Raw genomic sequence first — 22772 nt, forward strand, 5'->3', positions numbered from 1 at the left:
ATGTTGTTACGGCACTTCAAAACAAGAAAAGCTGAACACATGATTATGCTTTATAAAACATATGTTCGTAGTCCACTTGAATATTGCAATATGATATGGTACCCACACTATCAAAAGGATATTGCACAAATAGAGAGTGTACAAAGGTCCTTTACAGCTAGAATAGAAGAAGGTTAAGGACCTAGACTACTGGGAAAGACTACAATTCTTAAAATTATATAGTCTAGAAAGGAGAAGAGAACGCTACATGATAATTCATGGCATGAAAACAGATAGAATGGAATAGCAGAAAATATCATGGAACTAAAATATCAGAAAGAGCAAGCAGAGGTAGATTAATAGTGCCCAAAACTATACCAGGAAAAATAAGGAACGGAGCACAGGACATTAATCCACTACGCACCAGCATCGATAATGCAGCGTCTATTCAATGCGTTGCCAGCTCATCTGAGGAATATACAGGAGTGAGCGTAGATGTGTTTAAGAATAAGCTCGACAAATTCTAAACTGCATCCCAGGACCATCCAAGATTGGAAGATGCAAAATATACCGGAAGATGTACTAGAACTCTCTGGTAGACATTAGAGGTGCCCTCACACTGAGGGACCTGGGGCAACCGAACAAGATGTAAGGTAAGGTAAGGTAAGGTAAGGTAAGGTCTCTCTCCCCTAATGTACCCCAGTGTACACAGACAGGAGCAAAAGTACAAAAATGGCTAAAATGAAGCAATTTCATATAATAATAATTCGAGTCTCAAAGGCACTGCCTTCGTTACACATTCCGTGGTAATGCAATGTAGGAGTTTGCCTTTTAATTATGCAAGCTTTGCAGAGAGAGAGAGAGAGAGAGAGAGAGAGAGAGAGAGAGAGAGAGAGAGAGAGAAATTCAACAGCCTGGAAGATGATGATTGTTTGTGAATTTTTCGTTCACACAATTTGTATCATTCAATTTCAACTTGGCTTTGTTTGGCCTCTCTCTCTCTCTCTCTCTCTCTCTCTCTCTCTCTCTCTCTCTCTCTCTCTCTCTCTCTCACTTTCATTAATAAATAAATAACCACATTCAATATATTATATATATATATATATATATATATATATATATATATATATATATATTATATATATATATATATATACATACAGTGAAACCCCATAAATTACCCACCGAAGCTAGAATTTTGGGTACGTCCATTGAGACTCTTCACGACCCCCCCCCCCCCCCAGGGGGATGGGGGAGGAGGAGGTGGCACAATGTCAACAAAGACGATTTGCTCTGCACTCATTTTCTCACACCTGAGGTTTATTTGCGCTTCAAATAAAGAAGAGGAGAAGGAAGAAGAAGAAGAAGTAAAAGAGGAAGTAGGAGAAGTTCGCGCATCCGAACGAAAGCAACTCTAGGCTTAGGCAAGTGACTTTGGAGGAGTTTGGGGATTATTTCATGAATGTTTGGTGCTTTAAACGGAAGAAGAAGAAGAGGAAGAAGAAGAAGGAGGAGGAGAAGAAGAGGGTGAGAAAGAGGAAACGGGAGAAGTTCGCACTTCCGAGCGAAAGTGACTCTAGGTTTATTCGAGTGACTCTGGAGATTGTGGCTTACTTCATGAATGTTTGGCGCAATATATCGCACCATTTTCACTGATTAGGAAGACTGTGGAGGTCACAATATGGATTCTCAGTGCTGTGAGATGTTCAGGTCACGGAGAGAGAGACTAGAGGGGCCTGGTGTAGATCACGAACGATTATGATAATAACACTGATATCTATCAGGAAAATCAGTCTACTGCTATTATCATGGTATCTCTTCAGTTTAGGAAAGATTTCAATTGAATTATTCTTATATACACGTAAGGCAAACACAAAACAAACAACTAAACGCCTGTCAACCTTCTCCTCTCACCAACAGATTCCCACAACCACACAAACGCGAAAAAAAGACACAAACAGACAAAAATTCAAGCGTAAAACAAACACCTAAACACTCCTTTCACCAACAGACTCCCACAGCCACACAAACGTGAAATAAAAACACAAACAGACAAAAATTCTTGTCCGTTTCAAAGTGTCACTGACAATGGAAAATATTGAGTTGATTCGATCACATACAAACGTAAAACAAACACGAAACAAACACTGAAACAAGCAGCTAAACACCTGTCAACCGTCTCATCTCACCGACAGACTCACACAACTACACAAACGCGAAATAAAAACGGAAACGAATATAAAACTTTCCCGCAAAAAGAAAAAATTCACCATTTTGAAAAATAAAAAGACTGGGTTGTGGCGCGAGAGGAGAGCAAAGCCGAGATGCTTTACCGGCACCAAATTCTCTGTCTATTGATTGCAACAATGCGCTTGGGTTCACCACTCAAGTACAACTGCATATTCAAGTCAGCCATGTTTATATTTATATACAATTTTCGTTTTCATTGGCTGCAAACTTCTCTCGCGTTTTGTTTCTTGTTTGTGACGAGACGAAGGGACGTCATTTGTTTGTGGTTTGTTTAATTGGACAGTGAATGGCATTATACAGGTATCTGTATGTATTTACTGTATATATATACATACATATATATACCTACATATTCAATTACCAACCGCTACATCCAGCACGCCACGAGAGTTAATAGCATAACCCACTGCGCTGTAAATAACTCTATTAACAGCCAGAAAAGCACACGTTCTATCAACAATGCAATTAATAGTACCCATTCTAGATAGGCATGTGGGTCATTATAATTTCCCATTACTCGAAACTATGAAATAGTGTGTGGTGTGTGTGTGTGTGGTCCAAATTTAGGAAGGGCTACTGACTGTTGGTGTGATTCTCTCTCTCTCCTCTCTCTCTCTCTCTCTCTCTCTCTCTCTCTCTCTACGGGTTGCATAATTAAAAAAGCAAACTCCCACACTGCATTACTGGGCTTCATTAGGATTAGAAGAGAGAGAGAGAGAGAGAGAGAGAGAGAGAGAGAGAGAGAGAGAGAGAGCTACGTTTAAATAAACTGCTAAGCTAATACTTCGAGTTCATACTTTGCTTCAGGGCCTGAATTTGCGGTTAGGACACCCACCCCTACCCCTCTAAAACCTTGACCCACCCCCCTCCCTCCCTTCTGCCCCACCCATATACCCTACCTTTCTCCCCCCCCCCCCTTGATAACTAAAACTGGTTATAGTGACTTTTCGCTGACTTCCTGAGTTATGTTTGTGTCGATCTAGGGGGCCACAATTTGGCCCAAGAATCATCGACCCCTTTGCGGATAAGGCACCTGGTGGTCAGTCAGTGTCGTGGGTAGCAGCCAAGGTGGGCAGGAGCACCGGTCCAGCGGCCTCATGCCCAAATTACTTCCCAAAACAGGAAGTGACGTCATTTTCCTTGGCCCGTCTCGTCTTCGAGCGATTCCAACCCCCAGTCGTTAATCAAAGTGAAGGATGACCCTCCACAGGTAATCCAGAGATTTATTCCACAGCAAAGTAATTTACGTTCCTCCCGCCTCGTGTCACTTTCCCCACCCTCTTTTTTATTACCCTTTTTAATGAGGGAACTTCTTCTTCTTCTTCTTGGAAGGTTTTATCATTTATTTTTTCGTGTCGTGAAGTAAGTTCAGTGTCTCGAGTGGGATAATTCAATCTCTCTCTCTCTCTCTCTCTCTCTCTCTCTCTCTCTCTCTCTCTCTCTCTCTCTCTCTCTCTCTCTGAGGTAGATAGTTGCTACAATGCTTTTAGGTAAAATGAATAAAATAAATATTCACTTTTATTATCACAAAGACGTGACAGAAAGACAAGAGATTCGTGACGGGGATTACATGAGGGGATTTAACGATTCCTGAAGGCCCTCTTTACCCAGGTTAATCCCCCCTGACTCCCGCTCAGATTAAGGTAATCCCGAGCTAATGTAATCCGGGGATTAGCGAGTCCTTAACCAGGCTAGACAACCTGTCATTTGCATATCTCCCGAGAAATGAATATCTAAGTGTTCCAGGTAATCCCCAGAGCAATGGCGATTAAAATGGAGATTACGATGGATTAAAGAATCCTTTTGGAATCTCTCGTGAGAGGGGATTCCGACCCCAGGCTGCTGCCTCTGCAGTAGAAGTAGCCAGCGTCCTGGGATGGAGATCCTAAGGGGGGGTTGGGGGCGGTGGCGTTGCCCCTCGAGAGTGTAAACAAAAGGATTGGCTTAGTCTCTGGGCGGTGGTGTCCTCAGCTCTGGTAGAAAGGCGTTTTTTTTCTTCTTCTTCTTATCTATTATCTTCATTTTACGCGTTTATCTTTTTACCGTGAGAGAGAGAGAGAGAGAGAGAGAGAGAGAGAGAGAGAGAGAGAGAGAGAGAGAGAGAGAGAGAGAGAGAGAGAGGTGCGAGAATTTTGACAAATGGTCCTCTCCTCTGAGTCATGGGAGGAAGAATTTCGTCCACTTTCACGGCACATCATTATTCATCGGATGATGGCATGAACTTCCATCTATTTAGGAGAGAGAGAGAGGAGTGTGTGTTTCATGCTCTCTCTCTCTCTCTCTCTCTCTCTCTCTCTCTCTCTCTCTCTCTCTCTCTCTCTCTCTCTCTGTGGAAGACAAAAGAGGCGTCCATGTTGACCTTTGTCAAATCCTGGAAGACTTATTACCAATCGCTGGGAGTCAAAGAGATCTATAAGGGCGAGACACGACAGACGAAAGAACAGACAAAGAACAAGGAACAGAGAATGGCGGAACGGATTTTTATCCGTGAGAAGTTGCTCCTGCAATCTCTCTATAACGAGTTTGTAGTGTCTATAGTTGTCTATAGCCTATTTATAGCTGATTGTAGGCTGTCTGCAAGTGTCTATAATAGTCTGTAGGTGACTGTAGGCTATCTGAAGATGTCTATAGTTATCTATAGCTGACTATAGGTGTCTGTATCTAACTGTAATCCATCTCCATCCTGTCTATAGCCTTTCTGATCCCAGTGGTCCAACCTTTCATCTCCCAAAGATTCAGGACTGGCGAAAGTTTGTTTCGAATCCTTTGGGGGATCTTTTGCAGTCCTTTTTTCAATTTTCTTGGGATTGATTCGTAGGAGAGAGAGAGAGAGAGAGAGAGAGAGAGAGAGAGAGAGAGAGAGAGAGAGAGAGAGAGAGAGAGTTTTTGCATCAGGTACACGAAGGATATGTGGTATGAGACTGAGAGAAATAGAGTGAAACATACAGGGAGAAAGTGTGGGTGTAAATGGACGAGAGAGAGAGAGAGAGAGAGAGAGATGAAAGCAGTGAAAGCCAGAGAAAGCCTAAAAAATCATACAGAAAGCACGACCATAAAAGACCAAAGAGAAAGTAACAAGAGAGAGAGAGAGAGAGAGAGAGAGAGAGAGAGAGAGAGAGAGAGAGAGAGAGAGAGAGAGAGAGAGAATTTTATAGTTTCCTTTACATAAAAAGAATATTCCATTAGATTTTTATTACAGATATTTTTTATTTATATCTTCAGTCACAAGTCGTTTGATCTTTCTTGTGATTTTATGGAGATAAAATTGTTATATTTATATTTTTATTAATATTTTATTTCAGGGAGTTATGAGACAAATTCTCTTTTGAGTATTTTTCGTTTTAGTCAGTTATGAAAGATTTTTTTAAATCGCATTTTTTTTTTCAAAATAATCAGTTTTTGCTTTTTCGAAATGCCATAGTATATGAATTCGTTGTGACAGAGAGAGAGAGAGATGAGAGATAGAGGAGATGATAAGAGAGAGAAGACGAGAGAGAGAGAGAGAGAGAGAGAGAGAAAGGGCCACGCCCATGTGTCAGTGGAAGAGACGAAACAGTGAGGGAGAGATAGAGAGAAGAAAGAGTGACAAAAAAAGAGAGAAAGAAAGGGAGGACTAGGACCCAATCGAGAAATCCTCTCTCTCTCTCTCTCTCTCTAAAAGAAAATACCAGCCTTTCTCTCGCCGTCCCTCGACTCTTCCCTCCGAGCTAATCACGCTTCAAAACAACGCCCCATTTCTTCGACAAACAACGACAAACGACGCCAGACAGAGACCCAAACGAACGACAAACAACGCCCCGTCAACATCCCCCATGGCCCCGACAAACAAGCAAAGCGGCGGAAGCAAAGAAAGCGGAGAAAACAAAGGAAACGAGGTTCCGGTCGCCAACGTCCCCGGATTAAGTCGAGTCGAGGCGTTTAATCTCCTCAAATGTAAACAAAGACGGAAACTTAACTCTCGGGTGTTGGGAGATCTGGCCCCCCGTCGTAGTCTTTGAGAGAGAAAGACCTGTGATTATGTCGTTATAAAGAGAGAGAGAGAGAGGAGAGAGAGAGAGAGGGGGGGGGGGAGTTGGATAGGAGCATGAGCGCGAGTAAGCACTCGAAATCGCCCCCCGGGAAAAGAACAGCGATTCGAAAGAATATCAAAGTGAATATCCATTAGGAATTCTTTACTCTCATGAGGCATTAGACCCATACCAATCATCCCCTCCTACACGCCCATACAAGCCCCACACACACAACCCCCCCACACGCCCACACACACAAAATCGGGGGGGGGGGGGGGGGGGGAGAGAAACGAACCGCTAAACCATATCTCCCAAATCACTCTGGAAAAGCAGAGACAGAAATTTCAACGGACGGTTCATTTTGCTGGCCCACTAACCTGTCAACTGTCCTTTTTCGCGTCCGTCCCAAAAACCTGGCCCTGCCCCTTCCCCTAGCCCCTTCCCCTACCCCTTCCCCTGACCCCCCTGCCCATTTACCCGTCTAGACACTGAGTGACGGGCCGCTTTATAGATGCGTTTTCACCAGAGTCCTACCCAATGAAAAATCCGGGAATCCTATAAAGAGAAAAGGGTGTTAATTGAATCGACTTTGACGGGCGTGCCGCCAGTCACTGGGCATCAGGCCTTGGCATTTCGGGCGTGGGTATGTATGTGTGTGGGGGGAGGTATGTGTGGGCGTGTTATAGTGTCCACAAGCGCATATATGAAGGTAAACGTGCCCATATATTAGAGAAAAATTAATATGAAACCCTACAGGTAAGTTTTGGGGCATTAGACTGCCATTTTGACTGTGGGTACGTTTATTTAGGTTCGTGTGGGTATGTTTGTGCGCACATACCCAGACGCAAAAAACGCTTGAGAATTATTTAAGCAATAATCAACCAATACTTTTACCTTCCCACAGAAACAGAGCTCCTAGTCTCCATGGATGCCCCAACGGGAAGACTCCTGGGCGACCACGAATACGACGTCAAATGTCGGGCATCAGGGGTCAGGCCGCCCCCCATCGTGACCTGGTGGCTTAGGGGGAACAGACTCATGGAGAATATTGATGGAGTGAGTTGTCTTGGCTGTTTTTTTTTTCAAGTTATGTCTGTTTATGTCTAAAATATGTATGTGTTTACTAGGAGTTGTAGACTGTGTGTGTGTGTATTTATGTTTGAGTCCTGTCTCATTTTTGGGCATTAGTCTGTCAGTTTACGTGACGGTAAGTCGACAGCATCTCTCTCTCTCTCTCTCTCTCTCTCTCTCTCTCTCTCTCTCTCTGCCCTAATGAGACAATCACAAATAAGGAAGCAGTTAAAGACCTTGGTGTGATGTTGAATAGGAACATGTTATGCAATGATCAAATAGCAATTCTACTGGCAAAATGTAAAGCAAAATGGGAATGGGAATGTTGTTACGGCACTTCAAAACAAGAAAAGCTGAACACATGATATGCTTTATAAAACATATGTTCGTAGGTCCACTTGAATATTGCAATATGATATGGTACCCACACTATCAAAAGGGTATTGCACAAATAGGGAGTGTACAAAGGTCCTTTACAGCTAGAATAGAAGAAGTCAGGACCTTGACTACTGGGAAAGACTACAATCCTTAAAATTATATAGTCTAGAAAGGAGAAGAGAAACGCTACATGATAATTCAGGCATGGAAACAAATAGAAGGAATTGCCGAAACATCATGGAGCTAAAAATATCAGAAAGAGCAAGCGAGAGGTAGATTAATAGTGCCCAAAACATATACCAGGAAAAAATAAGGAAAGCACACAGGACATTAATCCACTACGCACCAGCATCGATAATGCAGCGTCTATTCAATGCATTGCCAGCTCATCTGAGGAATATATCAGGAGAGTGAGCGTAGATGTGTTTAAGAATAAGCTCGACAAATATCTAAGCTGCATCCCAGACCATCCAAGACTGGAAGATGCAAAATATACCAGAAGATGTACTAGCAACTCTCTGGTAGACATTAGAGGTGCCTGACACTGAGGGACCTGGGGCAACCCGAATTAGATGTAAGGTCTGTAAGGTCTGTAAGGCCTGCAACTGGAAGCAGGGTCAAGACTGACTCTCTATCTCTCTCTCTCTCTCTCTTTGTCTCTCTTTCTTACAACTTAGAGTAAAATCAACATTCTCTCTCTCTCTCTCTCTCTCTTACAACTTGGTTGTAAAATCAACATTCTCTCTCTGGCTCTCTCTCTCTCAACTGGAAAGGAAATAAAATCAAGACTCTCTCTCTCTCTCTCTCTCTCTCTCTACCTCTCTCTCTCTCTCTCTCTCGTCTCTCTCTCTCTCAACTTAGAGTAAAATCAACATTTCTCTCTCTCTCTCTCTCTCTCTCTCTCTCTCTCTCTCTCTCTCTCTCTCTAAACCCAGACACACAAAAAAATTGACAGATAAAACTCTTAACAGACTCCCTGTCTCTCCACTTTAGACGAAATATCGATAAATAATATCGCCGATATTTCTTCCACCACTTTTTCTCCTTCGTCGAAGCGCTGGGAGAAGGAGAGAGAGAGAGAGAGAGAGAGAGAGAGATTCAAGGTCCGTTTACGATCTAGAATTCCTCTGGTCCTTTCTAGATTATATTCAAACATTGTAGAATACTTTCCAGTCCATTCTAGATTGAATTAAAGCTCCTAGAGGTCTTCTAATCCTTTCTAGAATACCTCTAAGCACTCTAGAATACTTCCAGTCCATTCTAGAGTGAATTTAAGTATCTAGAATTCTTTTAATCTTTTGTAGGATACCTCTAAGCATTCCAGAATACTCCCAGTCCTTTCTAGAGAACATTTAAAATTCTAGAATTCTTCTAATCCTTTCTAGAATACCTCTAAGCACTCTAGAATACTTCCAGTGCATTCTAGGTGAATTAAGCTCACTAGAAGCCCTCTAATCCTTTCTAGAATACCTCTAAGCACTCTAGAATACTTCCAGTGCATTCTAGATTGCATTTAAGCTCCTAGCGGTCTTCTAATCCTATGTAGAATACTTCTAAGCACTCTAGAATACTTACAGTCCTTTTCTAGAGAACATTTAAGCTTCTGCAAATACCTCTAAGTCTAGAATACTTTAAGACCACTCTAGAATAAATTGAAGCTCCTAGAGCTCTTCTAATCCTACCTAGAACACCTCTAAGCACTCTAGAATACGCCCAGTCCAATCTACAGTGAATCCTCTCTGGAGTACACCTCAAACACCCCCCAGAACTATTCCTAATCCCGTTTAGGAATATTCCCAAGCCCTTCCTAATCCTCAACAATCGTCATAGAATCCAATTGCAGTCAATTCTAGAGGCCCTGGAATCTCTCTCTAGACGTCCCTTTTCCCTAATCCCTTTTTCGAAGCTCAGGTTAATCTCCAGGAATCCACCCACTCCCCCCCTACCCCACCCCCGCGTCAATTCCTGTAGGATTTCTTCACAGTTTCTTCGGGGGTACGTTGATCCTATTCGGCAATCTAACCAATGTTGCCCTCGGCCTGGTTAATCCTTTGTGTGGATTACAAGGGAATCGCCGCTATTTTTATGAAGTTCTCTCTCTCTCTCTCTCTCTCTCTCTCTCTCTCTCTCTCTCTCTCTCTCTCTCCGTCCTGTAACTGGAAGCAGAGTCAAGACTGACTCTCATTCTCTGTCTCTTTCTTTCTTACAACTTGGAGTAAATCAACATTATCTCTCTCTCTCTCTCTCTCTCTCTCTCTCTCTCTCTCTCTCTCTCTCTCCAGTGTGACCCCAAGGTCCCACTCCAGACACTAGACCCAAACACTTCACTCTTCCTTCTCTTGTTTTCATTTGTCTCTCCTTCCATTTTTCTCTCACGTCTTCCTACCTTCCTCATCCTTCTGGAGCCCTCTGGAGCCTCTCGGACTGAAGGACCATCCAGGAAGAAGAAGAAGAAGAAGAAGAAGAAGAAGAAGAAGAAAGAGAGAGTTGTGTGTTTTTGTTGTCTGGTAACACTGGGTGGGCTCCCTGAAGGGGCTACTTGCCTATACTTATTTCGACCCTCGGACTTAAAATGGCTAGTTTTGAGCCTTGCCTCAAGTAGGGGAGTCAAGTTTTGGGGTGGGGGGATTGGTGGGGTAGTTTAAACCCCTCCCCCCAACTGCTAATTTCTCACACCACTCACAATCCCCCTCTGCTGTCCTCTGCAGCAGCGAAACACAGCAAAACAGCACAGAAACAAACGAACAGCAAAGATGGTTTGGAATATTGCCTCAGGTTTTGGGGACAAGTTTTGAAGGTATTTTGAACCCCCCCCCCACAGATTTCCCACACTCCACACAATTTTCCACACCCCACACAACCCTCCTGCTGTCCTCTGCAGCAGCGAAACACAGCAAAACAGCACAAAAAAAGAGCACAGCAATAAAAGGGGTGGTGGCCAAGTGTGTGACATACTGAAGAACGAGTGAGGAATAACTGTCATATTCGAGTTATAAAACCGTGTTACCCCCAGAAGCCTTTTTGCGACTGGAATGGGAATATTCCGACGGGAGATTCCTTGGAATCGCCCCGCGCGTATAACAAATGCAAATAGTTTTAATTGTTCTCGCGAAGGAGAGGAAGGAAGGAAGAAAGGGAGTCGGTCGCCCCTTTTGCTGTCTCTTTGGATTTGGTCTCCACCTTTCTTTGTTATTTTGTCCAAATTTCGTCTGATCTGCGACTGAAATGAAATCATTACGAGAGAATGAATGACAAGATGTGACAGATCTCTCTCTCTCTCTCTCTCCTCTCTCTCTCTCTCTCTCTCTCTCTCTCTCTCTCTCTCACCTTTTTTTCTCGGTCTCCATTTCTCTCTTTCTCTTTCTCAGTATCCCACTTTTTGTGCCTCTCTCTCTCTCTCTCTCTCTCTCTCTCTCTCTCTCTCTCTCTCTCTCTCTCTCCTACAAACATCTAACACCAAGAGAACCGCCCCCCCAAAAAAAAAATTTTTTTTTGTTTATAAAACTCTCCGAATAAAATATTTTAAAAAACGCACTTAAAGAGAAAAAAGGTTCCAAAATACATAAAGAAAACAAAGAGAGAGAGAGAGAGAGAGAGAGAGAGAGAGAGAGAGAGAGAGAGAGACAGACAGACAGACAGACATTTCTTTATTCCTCGCGTAGCTGAACAAACTGGACCCGAAGAGGATTTGTGCCCATTGAGATAAAGGGTTAAAAAAAATAAATACATACATATATATATATACACATATATCAGACCCTCTTTTGTTTGTTTTTTTTATTGTTTTTTTATTGTTCTCGTAGGGGGCGCGGAACGCATCCAAAAATATTCGACGCGGAGGTGAAATCTGGCAAAAAAATCCGGGTGAAAAATCTGGGCGTAATCCGGTGGATTGGGATCAAGGCTTGTAGCATGTAAATGGGAGAGAGAGAGAGAGAGAGAGAGAGAGAGAGAGAGAGAGAGAGAGAGAGAGAGAGAGAGAGAGAATGTGGAAGTAACTAACCAAAGAGAGTGGGTCGTTTGGATGAAACTGCAACAAACAGGAACGTGTATATGTGTTTGTGTGTTTGACAGAGAGAGAGAGAGAGGAGAGAGAGAGAGAGAGAGAGAGAGAGAGAGAGGTGTGAAGAGAAAAATGATAAAAACTGGAGAGAGAGAGAGAGAGAGAGAGAGAGAGAGAGAGAGAGAGAGAGAGAGAGAGACCTTACCTTACCTTACAGAGAAAAAAATGATAAAACTGGAGAGAGAGACACTCACACAGTGAGAGATTTCGAAGATTAAATTTGACCAAACAACTTGACATAGCAAGCATGTATGAGAGAGAGAGAGAGAGAGATCAGGAAGTCACAATAATGAAAATATAAAAAAAAAAATTTAAAAAATGTGCCAAAAACACGACAAAATTGAAAAGGTGTTATTGTGGCTAATCCGTTAAGCCTGAAGATTTTTCTGTTCGCGTCCATGAGTGTTTGTGAGCCTCAAACGTTTGTTTGTCGCTTGTAAATCACCAGGTTTGTTTGGCTTTTTTGTGGAATATATTTAAGAAAATGTTATGTACTTGAATATATGTAAAGCATAAAAAGAATAAATAACTTTTTTAAAAGTGACCATTCTCTACCAAAGAGCCTCGTATGCTCATTCGTTTGGGATTGTTTGTGAGGGGTTTATAACCTCTGTTTGTTGCCCGTAAACAATGAATGGTATGTTAAGAAAAGTTTTTATATACTTGAATATATAAAAAAAATAAAAAGAATAAATAACTTTTTTATACAAATTACCATTACTCGTACCAAAGAGCCTCGTATGCTCGTTCGTTTGTGTGTTTGTGAGGGGTTTATAACCTCTGTTTGTTGCCTGTAAACAATCAGGGTTATGTTGTTCTGTTTGTTAATATATTGTTAAAGATATCGTGTAAATTAATATAAATAAAACAGACGAAAATAATAAACAAAATTATCTGAAAAGAGCGACAATATCTCGCTCCAAGAAAACGGCCCCATCTCTTACTCACTCACTCAATCTCCCCCCTCTTTCTCTCTCTCCCCATTCCAGCAAAGCGTCGGCCCTGACGCCACCATCTCCCTCCTACGACTCCTGACGACCCCCGGAGACGACGGAGGAATCCTGGAGTGCAGGGCGTCGTCTCCAACGCTCCCTCACCTGACCGCGTCTGACTCGACGAAGCTCACCGTTTACTGTAAGTAGTTGAGAACTGTTATATTAGTTGCCCCGTGTTTCCTCTTCCCGTTTTCTGTCGTTTTGTAAGGAATTTCATACCCTCGTTTTCTTTACGTCTTTGTCAGCTGTCTTATACAGAGCTCGGTGAGGAGGAATCTCTCTCTCTCTCTCTCTCTCTCTCTCTCTCTCTCTCTCTCTCTCTCTCTCTCTCTCCGAAACCACAGTAAGGATCTACTGCAGTTTTTCAAGTTTCTTAGGAATTTGTCAGTCAGTTTGGATTAAATTTTAGATAATATACATCTAGATAAGAATATTTATATATATATATACAGTAAATGCTTCATAATCCCAGCGACTCCAATAAACACGAACGAGAATAAAAACCAAAACAAATCTGTATTATTGTCAGTTTTATTTTTGAGATCGGGCAATTCCATTTTAATCTGTGTCCCGCGGACAGATGCAAAAGGGGCTTCACATCCCACGTAATCGAGAAAGTTGGAATTGGAAAAACATATAGCGAAGACTTTTATGGAATGGGAATCGGCTTTTGGGAATCAGAATGAGAATTGAGATTTTTTTTTGTGTTGGGGGGGACGGGGGTGGGTAGGCGGGTTTGACAAGGTGTTAATGAGCTTTCGTGGCGTCACTGTTTATGGAGCCGATCAGGTGTGTTTGTTTTAAGACGTCGTTGATTTGTGAGGCAATTTGGGGAGAGAGAGAGAGAGAGAGAGAAAGAGAGAGAGAGAGAGAGTGAGAGAGAGTCTAATTGGTATGCATAACAGGGCAGATAGTAAGGGGTGAGAGAGAAAGGGAGAGAGAGAGAGAGAGAGAGAGAGAGAAAAAAGACGGTAAGTGTAAGAGAGTATTGATTTCATTCTGAACCCCCTAAAACATCAAAGCATTAACAGCATCATCTATTGCTGTTCCCCTGTGTATATATATATATACTATATATATATATATATATATATATAGATATATAATATATATATATATATATTAACATACCACCGTGACACCCCCTACATCAGTCAACGCACAGATACATCGCGTCAGTTGCAAAATACCAAGAGGTCAAAGGTCAGCCCCTCACGACCCGGAACAGGTCATGCGGAGTCTGACAGACACGTAAGATTAAGCGTACCGTCGAGTGAATGCACCTTTCCTGAATGGTCCACTCTGGTTTACCCTCCCGGAATTAGATTTGCATTCGGAATGACCCCCGGCCTTCCTTTCAGAGGACGCCTTTGGCCGGAATGCGTAATGCCCTCCCGGACGCCGCCACGGCCCGGCCACTCTTCTGACCGAGCCAGAGGTCCTTTTGATATAGATAAAGTTTGCGGGAATACGTTGCAGTTTGTCATACAACGTGCGGTTTTACCTTCGAATGGCCTGGGATTCTGCCAAAGCTGTGTTGAATGCGAACGTAGTCCCCAGAATTGGTGGTGTTGCTTCCAATGATTGTGGCAAAAAATTTGATATTCTGGTGAAAGGAAGGAGCCGTGCCTGTGTGTATGTGTATGTGTTTATGTGTGTGTGTGGGATATCCAAACCAAGCTGTAGATATTTACACAAGAGGAGAAGGTTAGGTTTTGCAAAATATGTAGTTTTTTCATAAACTTGGGATGGAGTAGAATATTATTGAGGTCAGACTGGATTGTGTGGTTTTGAAAATCTTAGTGTTCTGTCAAATGATTCTGCCGAAAATTTACATATTCTGGTGAAAGGAGTCGATTTGGGAAGGATATTTTAATACTTTATAAAGTTTTTTACCTTTAAAAGACAATAAATATAAATAAATGTCTTTTATAGGTATAATATTCTGAGTAAGTAAAAACATTCTGAAAGAGATATGAATGCCGCACTAAATGTCAGGCATTCTCTCTCTCTCTCTCTCTTCTCTCTCTCTCTCTCTCTCTCTCTCTCTCTCCCCTTGTGACATATATCCGACAACACAATAATCCGAGACGAACCCAAACACACGCTTCCAAACCGCTTCCAGACCGCTTCCAGAATCCATCCAGCACCCATAATGCATCCGGGACCCATCCTGCGTCTGTAATGCATTCTGGACACATCGCCTGGAGTCCAAAGATTACACCAACACTGCCTTCCAGGATGTCAACGATGTGTGACGTCCAATCAGAGAGCGCCAATGCCCCTGGAATTGAACCTGGACGAATATTGATCGGTCATTTAAGTGTCGTCGAGGGTTGTTCCAGGTGTCTCTCAGCTTCTAGAATCAATGAGATACGAGCGCTTCCTCTTATCTGGAAACCTGGTACCCATAATGCCATAGTTCCCAGATTCCTCAGAGGATTTCCAGCGTAGCTTGTTGGTGCTTACGACCCAGAGGCATTTTGGGGGTATGGATTATGTTCCTCATGAAGTCCCTTGGGGATTCCAGGTATTCCAGTTCCCATCTCTGGAATTAATTACAGATACAAGATCTTGTGCCTCTTTTACACGAGTTTATATTGTTCCAGCTCCCCAACTCCCTTCAAGAATAAAGACTTCTTTCAGCACTGCAGTCTGGAACGAGAGACTCACTGGTCCTTTTCCAGAACCCTTCGCAAGACCTGGAGGACCCCTCACGCCTCCAAACGCCCATTATCCTTCCAGAACCCCCCACTAAGCCCCCCCTCTCCCCCTCCTTTTGTCTGCCTATTAGCGAATGTCACTCTCACATGAGGCTGTCTCTGGAAGGTAATTTCTATTTGTGGTCTCCTTAATGGCTTCCAGGAGTCCGCTGGAAGCGGGGAATTCTGCGAATATTTCGCGAATGGTGAACTGCATATCTCTCTCTCTCTCTCTCTCTCTCTCTCTCTCTCTCTCTCTCTCTCTCTCTCTCTCTCTCTCTCTCTCTCTCAGAAAAAAATACGCAAAACAAAAGAATCTTCAAAGAGGGTCAGGGATAATACACCTTTGCAGGTCCACCCGACCATAAACAACTGTCTGTTTTGTTTCAAGACAGAAAGGGTTCGTTTCTTTGCTTGTTTGTTATTTGCGTGTTTGTTTCTTCGCACCTCTTTGTCTTGGATTGTTTTGTTGCTGTTTTCCAGCTGTTTGTATTGTCCCGAAACAAGGGGCTTTCTTTGAATAGCTTGTGGGAAGAATGTCGGTAAACTGTCCCTCTCGATTTTGGCTTAGATTTTTTTTTTTTTTTTTCGATTTGTCACAAAAGAAATCTTCTTTTGGTTTTCCTTTCGCCAGGAAAGTTTCGCTCAACGAGCACCCTTCTGACCTGTAACCTGTAAGTCATGTACCTTGTAGTTGGTTCACTTTGGTGGGTCGTTTATGAATATTGTTGACTTGTCTGTTTGTCTGATTATTCGTTTTGTTTTGGGTCCAGTTCATAATTAGTGTAGTGATATATGAAAGTGTAAAAGTGATATTAACAAACTACTGGTTTCATCTACCAATTATCCTACCTTGTCTACCTCTACCACTCTACCCCTACAGACTTCGAATACTGTCAATTACTTTCCTATTGTTTATATTTTATATATCCATAAATATTTCTAGTGATACATTAAATATATAATTGGCAATCTACTGGGTTCATCTACCAATTGATCTGATCATCTACTTCCACCCATCTACCCAAATTGGCATCCTATTCTGATCTGATTTTATGTCCAGCATTTTGTATGTCATAAATATTTCTACTGATATATAAATATATATAATTAAAATCAATTCATCTACTCATCTACTACTAATCTATCCCCCACAGACTTGCCCAAGGCCACCATAAGCATCGACGCTGGGGGTGGGCAAGGTTCCCCGTCAGAGTTTGGGCAGCCAGCCACTTCCGCGTCAGGTCTCCGCGAGGGCAGGTCAGCCACGTTGACCTGCGTGACCCGGGCTAACCCGCCGATCTACAATCTCACGTTTATGTTCAATGTGAGTGAGTTCTCTCTCTCTCTCTCTCTCTCTCTCTCTCTCTCTCTCTCTCTCTCTCTCTCTCTCTCTCTCTCTCTCTCTCTCTGTAAAATTCATCACGCCATACCTTTACGGTAGCTGATAACTCACCCCCATTATATACACGCGCCGTTCGCCTGACAGTGATTGACACCTCATTCAATATTTGTTTTTCACCGCCCGAATAAAATTGTCAACAACTTTCAGAATAGGGGGCCTGGTGCCCCCCTTTGACCTTTCACCTTTTGTTTGTTTGGCCTGTTTTATGTAATAAGGTCTGTTTGACCTTCTGTTATCTAAAGAAAATTATTGAACTTTGACCTTCTCCTGTTTAAAACACCAGATCCAAACCACCCTCAAGATTCATGGTTGACCCGACCTGACCTTGTTTAGATAGAAGGGTCTGTTGACGATTCTTGACCCAAAAATACCCACTCGACCTCCTCGTGTACAAATAATATTCATGCGACCTTCATCTTCCCTCCTATCTTAAATAACCAGTTCATCCCTCACCTTCTCTCAACATTGACCCAACCTGACCTGACCTGAAATTTTGACCTTTCCGTACCCAAAAAGACCCACTTGACATCCTTTTGTCCAAAAAAATTAATTTAAGTTTGACCTGTTTAAATTTAAAACACCAAATCTCTCTCTCTCTCTCTCTCTCTCTCTCTCTCTCTCTCTCTCTCTCTCTCTCTCTCTCTCTCTCTCAACAATGACCCAACCTGACCTAGTTTATGTAAAAGGGTCTGGTTGACCTTTCTTGACCCACCCACTTGACCTCTTTTTGCCCAATGAAATTAATTTAACTCTGACCAACTCCTTTTTAAAACACCAGATCTGTCCCTCATTGTCTCTCAAGATTGACCCAACCTGACCTCGTTTCCACTCTCTCCCAAATAGGGTCGGCCTCTGCACCGGCAGAATGTCATCACGAAGGGGTGGAGTCTGACCTTGCTCGAACTCCGACACCAGGACTCCGGTCTCTACACCTGTCTGGCCTCCAACACCGAGGGAGATGGCGAGAGCAATGCTGTCGCTCTCCACATAGATTGTGAGTATGAGAGAGTGAGGTTTATTTTGGGTTAAAAGTGAGGTTAATTTAGGTTAAAAGTGAGGTTACCTTAAGTTAAAAGTGAGGTTACTTTTGGGTAAAAAGCAAGGTTACTTTGGGTTAAAAGTGAGGTTACTTTAGGTTAAAAGTGAGGTTACTTTAAGTTAAAAGTGAGGTTACCTTAAAAGTGAGGTTACTTTAGGTTAAAAGTGAGGTTACTTTGGGCGTTAGGTTGGAAAAGTCCAAGTTTAGGTTAGGGTGGGAAAAGTTCCCTTAAGTTAAAGTGAGGTTACTTTTTGGGTAAAGTGAGGTTACTTTAGGTAAAAAGTGAGGTTACTTTACGGTTAAAAGTGAGGTTACTTTTAGGTTAAAAGTGAGGACCTATAGGTTAAAAGTGGGAAAGTGAGGTTAATTTTGGGTTAAAAGGTGGAAGGGTTCCCTGACCAAGGTTAAAAGTGAGGTTACTTTGGGTTAAAAGTGAGGTTACTTTAGGTTAAAAGTGAGGTTACTTTTGGGTTGTTAAAAAGGGAGGTTAAAAACTGAAGTAAAAAGTTAGAGGTTACTTTTAGGTTAAAAGTTGAGTTACTTTAGGTTAAAAAGTTGAGGTTACTTTGGGTTAAAAGTGAGGTTACTTTAGGTTAAAAGTGAGGTTACCTTTAAGTTAAAAGTGAGGTTACTTTTGGGTTAAAAGTGAGGTTACTTTAGGTTAAAAGTGAGGTTACTTTAGGTTAAAAGTGAGGTACTTTGGGTAAAAAGCAAGTTACTTTGGGTTAAAAAGTGAGTTACTTTAGGCTAAAACAGTCGAGGTTTACCTTTAAGTTAAAATTGAGGTTACTTTTGGTGTTAAAAGTGAGTACTTAGGTTAAAAGTGAGGTTACTTTTGGGTTAAAAGTGAGGTTACTTTAGGTTAAAAGTGAGGTTACCTTAAGTTAAAAGTGAGGTTACTTTTGGGTTAAAAGTGAGGTTACTTTAGGTTAAAAGTGAGGTTACTTTACGTTAAAAGTGAGGTTACTTTAGGTTAAAAGTGAAGTTACTATAGGTTAAAAGTGAGGTTACTTTTGGGTTAAAAGTGAGGTTACTTTAGGTTAAAAGTGAGGTACTGGAAGTTAAAAGTGAGGTTACTTTAGGTTAAAAGTGAGGTTACTTTTGGGTTAAAAGTGAGGTTACCTGAAGTTAAAAGTGAGGTTACTTTAGGTTAAAAGTGATGTTACTTTAGGTTAAAAGTGAGGTTACTTTTGGGTTAAAAGTGAGCTTACTTTAGGTTAAAAGTGAGGTTACCATAAGTTAAAAGTGAGGTTACTTTGGGTTAAAAGTGAGGTTACTTTAGGTTAAAAGTGAGGTTACTTTAGGTTAAAAGTGAGGTTACTTTTGGGTTAAAAGTGAGGTACTTTAGGTTAAAAGTGAGGTATACTTGAAGGTTAACAATGAGGTTACTTTTAGGTTAAAGTGAGGTTACTTACGTTAAAAGTGAGGTACTTTAGGTTAAAAGTGAAGTTTACTATAGGTTAAAGTGAGGGTTACTTTTGGGTTAAAAGTGAGGGAATTTAGGTTAAAAGTGGGACTGTTGGGTTAAAAGTGAGGTTACTTTAGGTTAAAAGTGATGTTACTTTATGTTAAAAGTGGGGTTACTTTAGGTTAAAAGTAAGGTTACTTTAGGTTAAAAGTGAGGTTACTTTAGGTTAAAAGTAAGGTTACTTTAGGTTAAAAGTAAGGTTACTTTTGGGTTAAAAGTGAGGTTACTTTTGGGTTAAAAGTGAGGTTATTTTTGGGTTAAAAAAAAAAAAAATAAAAAAAAAAAATCAAAAAAAAAAATAAAAAAAAAAAACAAAAAGAAAAAAACCTCAAAAAAAAAATAATAATTGTGAGGTTAGTTTAGGTTAAGGTCAGGTTACTTTGGGTTAAAATGAGGTTATTTATGGATTAAAAGTGAGGTTTATTTATGGATTAAAAGTAAGGTTACTTTAGGTTAAAAGTGAGGTTACATTAGGTTAAAAATTAGGTTACTTTGGGTTAAAAATGAGGTTACTATTAGGTTAAAAGCAAGGTTACCTTGGGGTAAAAGTGAGGTTATTTGGGGTTAAAAGTAAGGTTACTTTGGGTTAAAAGTGAAAAAAAAAATTTAGACGTTACAAGTGAGGTTTTTAGGTGTTATTAAGGTTTTGCGCCTTCAAAGTGAGTTTTTTTTAAGGTTTACAAGTGACTTTATTTGGGGGTTCGAAGTGAGGTTTTGGCGTGTGGTTGGTGGGTGGGCTTAAAACTGAGGATTTTTGGAGAATTAAAAGTAAGGTTTTTTTTAGTTTTTTTCAGACTTTATTTTTTTAAGTTTTTATAATTAAATTGAAAGTGTGGAAGGAAAAAGGTTTTTTGTGGATAAAAGGGAGGTTTCTTCAGGTTTTTATTCTCTCTCTCTCTCTCTCTCTCTCTCTCTCTCTCTCTCTCTCTCTCTCTCTCTCTCTCTCTCTCTCTCTCTCTCTCACAACAACAACAACAACAACAACAACAACAACAACAACAAACTACCATTCAGTTCCACTCCCAACCAACAAAACCAGCCACGAACAACCACCTAAAGTCAATAGACGCCCGAAATGAATGAATGAACGATGAGGTGAATGAATTAATAAAACGTAAACAAATAAATATATCAAAAGAGACAGATCGCTTTTGATCGTCGGGAAACGTTCCAATGGATGATCGGTCTGTTACTACAGACGCCATTCATTTCGACGCCTCGTTCATTTCAAATACTGTCTGCTTTTATTTGTAAGATACAACGATACGATGCAGTCGTTCGGACAGCCTTGGAGCGCTTGGATGTGCTGGCATAAGGCTTTTGCTTTAATATACTGAAAGCAATAGCTGCTTGCTCGCTTACGTGAGCTGGGTTCATAATTCGGTTGGACGCTGTGTCCGATTCTTATAGCGTGACTTTATTTATTTATTTATTGAATTCATGTGGATTATTTACACAGCATAGCCACCATAATCATCAGTATTGCATTAACGTTTAATTTTATATATAATTTAAAGGCTTAGTATTAAATATAGTTACGTATTTCCATGTTTATTCCGAATATCATTCTTACACTCGAACGCAGCCACCGCTCGTTAGCGCATGCGAGCGTCCTTCAGCCAGCCAGCCAGCGAGCCGCCTTGGGAACGTCTGACATGTATGCTTTCGTAAACGCTCGCGAATTGCGTCCACTTTTAACGCATGTATATTCATACATGCGCGCCCTTGGGCGCGCTAACGACGCATACGTATCCTCCTTCGATCATACATCGACGAGGGATGCGAGCTCGCGCGCCCGCGCGTCCGGCTATGCGCGTGAAACGGCCGCTTATGTATCTTTTTAAAGTGGATATATTGGAGCTCTTGGTATTAGAGACTCAGGCAAAAGGGAGTGAATAATGTTTTTTGTTTTTATTGTTTTTGTTTTTTTTTTGTTTATGGTTTGTCGTTTGTTTCTGTTTTGTTTATGGTTTGCTTTTGTTTGTTTTTTTCTGTTTGCGTTTGTGGGTGTTGGAGGGAATTGTCGATAAAGATACTGCATGGAGACGAATGAAGCTTTGGAAGGAGAGAGAGAGAGAGAGAGAGAGAGAGAGAGAGAGAGAGAGAGAGAGAGAATGATTAAGAGAAACAGAGAGAGAGAGACCATGAGATATTAAGAGAATGTGAAAGAGAGGGATTAAGGGAGAAAGAGAGACAGAAAGATAAAAAAAAACTAAGAGCGAGAGAGAGAGGGGCCGCAAGCGAGGAAAGAAAAAGATTGATAGAGATAATAATTGAGAGAGAGTGGGATACAGTAAGTAGAGGAACAAATTAAGAGAAAAAGATAATAGAGAGAGAGAGAAGGATTAAGCGACCTCCCAATTCCAGATGCTCCAGTCTGCGCCTGGAAGGGCGAACGAGAGATATTGGCAGCCGTGGGAGAGAAAGTCAAGATGAACTGTTACGTCAAGGCATCGCCCCCTCGCGTGACCTTCGACTGGACGACCTCGCATAAGGTAAGGTCACGAGGTCAAAGGTTAAGGTACAGGGTCACAAATATTTAAATTTAAGGTCACAGGATCAAAGCTTAAGGCACAGGGTCACAAATATTAAATTTAAGGTCACAGGGTCAAAGCTTAAGGTACAGGGTCACAAACATTAAATCTAAGGTCACAGGGACAAAGGTTAAGGTACAGGGTCACAAACATTAAATTTAAGGTCACAGGGTCAAAGCTTAAGGTACAGGGTCACAAATATTTAAATCTAAGGTCACGAGGTCAAAGGTTAAGGTACAGGGTCACAAACATTAAATTTAAGGTCACGAGGTCAAAGCTGAAGGTACAGGGTCACAAATATTTAAATTTAAGGTCACAGGATCAAAGCTTAAGGCACAGGGTCACAAATATTTAAATCTAAGGTCACGGGGTCAAAGCTTAAGGTACAGGGTCACAAATATTTAAATTTAAGGTCACAGAATCAAAGCTTAAGGCACAGGGTCACAAATATTAAATTTAAGGTCACAGGGTCAAAGCTTAAGGTACAGGGTCACAAATATTCAAATTTAAGCTCACAGGGTCAAAGTCCAAGTGGATTCTCAGGTCACCTTAGGTCATACAGAAATTTTTTAAAGTCACATTTTTAGAATTTAACTTTAAAAAGTCAGACATGACATAAAGTGGATTATAAGGTCACCTTAGGTCATTCAACCTGAATTTCTTAGGAAATCGTCCAAAATTAGGGTTAAATAAGGTCACACAGACATTTTTTAATCAGTTTAGGTCACAGGGTCAAACTCCAAGTGGATTTTAAGGTCACCTCAGGTCATTCCACCTAAATTTCTCAGGAAATTATCCAAAATGAATCCCAAATGGTGAAGCTTAGGTCACACAGACTCTTCTTTAATGTTTGAAGGTCATTTCACCACAATATTCAG

The 22772-nt window shown here is 41.3% G+C and overlaps 1 protein-coding gene across 2 annotated transcripts in view; it reads left to right on the forward strand.

The window, feature by feature from the left end:
• Positions 1 to 22772, forward strand: part of LOC135204823 (hemicentin-2-like) — a 338440-nt gene that overhangs the window by 305044 nt on the left and 10624 nt on the right. For both annotated transcript variants that reach the window (XM_064235015.1, XM_064235016.1), the window contains exons 6-10: positions 7144 to 7295; positions 12741 to 12885; positions 16606 to 16775; positions 17697 to 17847; positions 21728 to 21855. In XM_064235015.1, coding sequence (XP_064091085.1) covers positions 7144 to 7295; positions 12741 to 12885; positions 16606 to 16775; positions 17697 to 17847; positions 21728 to 21855 — 746 coding nt within the window. The remainder of the gene's footprint in view (positions 1 to 7143; positions 7296 to 12740; positions 12886 to 16605; positions 16776 to 17696; positions 17848 to 21727; positions 21856 to 22772) is intronic.

The sequence above is a fragment of the Macrobrachium nipponense genome, chromosome 47, assembly GCF_015104395.2.
Source record: "Macrobrachium nipponense isolate FS-2020 chromosome 47, ASM1510439v2, whole genome shotgun sequence".
Classification (NCBI taxonomy): Eukaryota; Metazoa; Arthropoda; class Malacostraca; order Decapoda; family Palaemonidae; genus Macrobrachium; species Macrobrachium nipponense.